At 52.8% G+C, this 4,736-nt stretch overlaps 1 protein-coding gene across 1 annotated transcript in view; it reads left to right on the forward strand.

Annotated features, from left to right (window-relative positions):
* Window positions 1-4,156, forward strand: part of CCS (copper chaperone for superoxide dismutase) — a 20,483-nt gene extending 16,327 nt beyond the window's left edge. Inside the window, exons 6-8 of the mRNA XM_011986943.1 lie at window positions 3,478-3,555; window positions 3,628-3,731; window positions 3,841-4,156. Of these exons, the coding sequence (XP_011842333.1) occupies window positions 3,478-3,555; window positions 3,628-3,731; window positions 3,841-3,994 (336 nt within the window). The 3' untranslated portion in view covers window positions 3,995-4,156. The remainder of the gene's footprint in view (window positions 1-3,477; window positions 3,556-3,627; window positions 3,732-3,840) is intronic.
* The last annotated feature ends 580 nt before the right edge of the window (window positions 4,157-4,736 follow it).

Raw genomic sequence — 4,736 nt, forward strand, 5'->3', positions numbered from 1 at the left:
GTTAGCCAGGATGGTCTCGATCTCCTGACCTCGTGATCCGCCCGTCTCGGCCTCCCAAAGTGCTGGGATTACAGTCTTGAGCCACCGCGCCCGGCCTCTGTCACATTTCTAATGGTCAAAAGTTTTTACTCCCTGTTCTGGGAAATTGGAGAGGCATTTCTGTAGAGTCCATTGCACAGTGCCATGCGTATGCTCAGTGATTAGTAATCTGCTGCTGCTGCAAATCAAATGACTCCAAAGTTAGGAGTTTAAAACAACAAACATATACTGTCTCTGGGGCAGGAATTTGTGTGTGACTTAGCTGGGTGCTTGCAGCTCAGGGTCTCTCTCGGGGCTGCAGTCATTTTAGGGCCCCACGTGGGGAGAATCTGCTTCCAGGTTTGCTCATGTTGCTGTTGGCAGGCCCCAGGTCCTCTGGCTGTTGGCCAGAGACATCAGTTCTTTGCCACGTGGGTCTCTCCCTAGGGCAGCTCACAACACGGCAGTTGGCTTCCCTCAGAGTGAATGAGCAAGAGAGAGATTGAGATTGGGAGAGGGTGTCCAAGACTCAAGCCACATTCTTTTGTAACCTAATCTTAGAAGTGACACTAGGTCCAGCCCATGCTCAAGGGAGGTACAAAGCCCTGGAGGCATGGAATAGCAGGGAGTGTTTCTGAAGGGCAGGAGACTGCCTTGTGACCTGTGTTTTCTTCCTGGGCCCCAGGTGGGGCAGGGAATCAGAAGGAGCTGGCATCAGAAGCTATACCTCACTCAACCCCTTAACTTAGACAAGGAAGAACTGAGCAGGAGCTGAGCAGCCAAGGCCACAGTGACTGGCAAGTTGCTGTTGGGTTTTAGCATGTGCTTTTCCCAGATGGAAAAGAATTTCATGTAGGAATTTGCATCCAAGCCTGGTTGTCCCTTGCACATCTCCTAACTGATCTCTAAGCTCCCTTCTGTTCTCTCCTCACCTGCTCCAGTCCTTACTTTTCATAGACTGCACTAGAAGGATTGTTCTGAAGCCTGGAGTAACCAGGCCATGCCCCTGCCTGAAACTTGTCTTGGCTCCCAGTGCCTGAGAGTACAAGCTGGGCCTAGCTTCTTGGTGTGGACATTCAATGCCCCACTCCCCCGGCCTGTTGCCCCTGCCTGTGTGCTGAGGAAATAGCCTGGAAAGACTGCCTTTCCCTGAACTCCTGCTGGGCTATGCTTCCAGCCACGCTGTCCAGGCTGCCCCCTGCCTTGAGGCTGCTCCTCAAGCCGGGCACGGTGGCTCACGCCTGCAATCCCAGCACTTTGGGAGGCCAAGGCGGATGGGTTACTTGAGGTCAGGAGTTTGAGACCAGCCTGACCAACATGGTGAAACTCTGTCTCTATTAAAAATACAAAAGTTGGCTGGGCGCGGTGACTCAAGCCTGTAATCCCAGCACTTTGGGAGGCCGAGATGGGCGGATCACGAGGTCAGGAGATCGAGACCATCCTGGCTAACATGGTGAAACCCCGTCTCTACTAAAAATAAAAAAAAAAAAAAAAACTAGCCGGGTGAGGTGGCAGGCACCTGTAGTCCCAACTACTCGGGAGGCTGAGGCAGGAGAATGGCGTGAACCCGGGAGGCAGAGCTTGCAGTGAGCTGAGATCCGGCCACCGCACTCCAGCCTGGGCAACAGAGCTAGACTCCATCTCAAAAAAAATAAATAAATAAAATAAAAATACAGAAGTTGAGCCTGGCGCGGTAGCTTACGCCTGTAATCCCAGCACTTTGGGAGGCTGAGGCGGGCAGATCACGTGGTCACGAGATTGAGACCATCCTGGCTAACACAGTGAAACCCTGTCTCTACTAAAAATACAAAAAATTAGCTGGGCGTGGTGGCGTGCGCCTGTAGTCCCAGTTACTCGGGAGGCTGAGGCAGGAGAATGGCGTGAACCAGGGAGGTGGAGCTTGCAGTGAGCCAAGGTCACGCCACTGCAGTCCAGCCTGGGTGACAGAGTGAAACTCCATCTCAAAAGAAAAAGAAACAAAAACAAAACAAAACAAAACAAAAGTTAGCCAGGCATGGTGGCGTGCATCTGTAGTCCCACCTACTCGGGAGGCTGAGACAGGAGAATCACTTGAACCTGGGAGGTGGAAAGTTGCAGTGAGCCCAGATCGTACCACTGCACTCCAGCCTGGACAACAGAGCCAGACTCTGTCTCAAAAAATAAATAAATTAAAAGACATACAAAAACTAGCCAGGCCTAGTGGTGCGTGCCTGTAATCCCAGTTACTCGGGAGGCTGAGGCAGGAGAATTGCTTGAACCCAGGAAGCACAGATTGCTATGAGCCAAGATCACACCGTTGCATTCCAGCCTGGGCATCGCAGTGAGACTTCGTATCAAAACAAAACAAAAACAAACAAACAAACAAACAAAAAAAACCACTCTTCAGGGCTCTGTATCACCTCCCCCTCCTTGATCTTTCTGCTATTTAAGTCCCCAATGCAGGGCATAACAAAAAGTGCCAGGTGCAGGCAGCAGATGTCCCTCTGGAAAATGAGATAAAGCAGAACTGGCGCTTCTTCCTGCCCATCAGTTGGTGGCACAGTGAGATGCCTGGTTACTCAGCAGCAGGGTCATGGGAGCCTACCCGCACTGGCACAGGCACTTGTTTCTGCCCAAAATGTCAGGTTGGGCACAATTTATTTGCACAGATGTGGGTTTCTGAGGCTCACTAGTAAGGCCTTGTCACCCCAAAACACACCAACTGTTGTATTCACCCTGTGTGTCATGACCCCTAATCTGTTCTGTGTCTGGGTCCCCACCATGTTCTGAGTCCCTGGAGGATGGTGACCTGCATACTGCCCACCATGCCTGGTACAGTGTGTCTGACCTAGGAGGTGCTCATGGGTGTGTTATGGCATTTTTTCTTACCTTCAAAGCAGAAGGAGGGCAGAGCCAGCTTCTAGGGGCTAGGACAGGCTCTTTGCCCCTTGCGTTTCCTTCTGTTCCTGGAATCTGGGAGTCAGGGAAATGACATTGGCTGCCTATGATGGTCAGGGAAGCCAAGCTTGGCCAACTTAAGCCTATGGGAATTGAAGACAGCCAAGGGCTCACAAAGCCATCAGGAGGCTGCGAAACTGGGCTAACTGGAGGCTGAGAAGCAGCACTGGGCGATGGCCTCACTGGAAAAACAGTCTGGTCTAACAGGAATGACTGCACAGGCAGGGGAAACTTCTACCGGCTCTTTTCAGCCCACTGTCATCCTGCCCAGGATTTCAGTTCCAGGGAGGGAGTGTTCAGATGGTGCAGGACTTCCTGGACCACTTTCCACTTCCAGAGAGGGCCAAGAGGACCTTGCCTGCCCAGTCCTTGGGGAGCTCAGATCCTACCAGACTGGTACCCACAGGAGGAAATGGGTACTTTGGGGAAGCAGGAAGAGGCATCGGAATCAGAAAGTCAGAAGATAGCAGATTGGCACCATGTGGCACACATCCCCTCTATACACACTGGGTCTCATTCCAGCACCGCGGAGACCTGGGCAATGTCCATGCTGATGCTGACGGCTGCGCCATCTTCAGAATGGAGGATGAGAAGCTGAAGGTAAGGTGGAAAAGAAGGCGGGCACCCTTCCTAACAGGGTCCATCGTCTGAGGCTGTCGTCTCTCCTCAAAGGTGTGGGATGTGATTGGCCGCAGCCTGGTTATTGATGAGGGAGAAGATGACCTAGGCCGGGGAGGCCATCCCTTATCCAAGATCACAGGGAACTCTGGGCAGAGGTGAGTGGTGTCGGCCCCTGCAGGAGGCTGTGCTCTGCGGATGGTGCATGAGGAACCCAGGGGTGGGGACCTAAACAAGTACCCACCCTGACCACACATTCTTCTGCAGGTTGGCCTGCGGCATCATTGCACGCTCTGCTGGCCTCTTCCAGAACCCCAAGCAGATCTGCTCTTGCGATGGCCTCACCATCTGGGAGGAGCGAGGCCGGCCCATCGCTGGCAAGGGCCGAAAGGAGTCAGCCCAGCCCCCTGCCCACCTTTGAGCAGGACCTCACCTTGGCTCTGTTGCTGTCCTCCAGGGCGAGCACTTTCCTCTTCCAGAGGGGGCCAGAGGGACATTGCCTGCCCAGTCTTTGGAGAGCTCAGTACAGGGCAGGAGCTGCTGCGGTGTTCCCTTGGCAAATGAGTTTTATTTTCATTTGGGACTTGGTGTTTTGTGCTTGTCTCTGTGCCCCTTATGGGCTTGGTGAACATAGCTCTGCCTCTTCCCTTTGTATCAGGGCCACCCCTTAGCATTGGAGCCAAACAAACCTGAATTCAAACCCACACACACACTGAAGTCCCCATCTTCCTCCTTGGAGCCATAATGAAGAGCCACCACAGTCAAATTTCTGTTGGTGGCCTGTCCTCTCCCCTCACTATGGCTGATTGGAACCAGAATGGACATCTGACCTGTGGTGGCCCATGCTTTCCCTGAGAAATCAGCAGATCCAGCTTTAGTTTCTTCCTATGGTTGGACCCATAACCTGGGAATATGGGAAGTTTTGGTGGCCCTCTTCTCCCTGCCTTATTGACTGAGCACCAGAAAAAGCCAGTCAGCTAAGAAGGAAGAATGAAGCAGGGAGAACCTAAGAGTTGCTGGAGAATCCCAGTCACTCTGGAGTCCCCTCTCTGAACCTTTTCTGAGGCCAGCTGCCTCCTGCCTGGGATTGAACAGATGCTCCTGAATCCTCCTAATGCATCCCCCTGTTAAGATAATCTGGCTTGAGGCCGGGCACGGTAGCT

Source organism: Mandrillus leucophaeus, unplaced genomic scaffold, assembly GCF_000951045.1.
Source record: "Mandrillus leucophaeus isolate KB7577 unplaced genomic scaffold, Mleu.le_1.0 Scaffold30, whole genome shotgun sequence".
NCBI lineage: Eukaryota > Metazoa > Chordata > Mammalia > Primates > Cercopithecidae > Mandrillus > Mandrillus leucophaeus.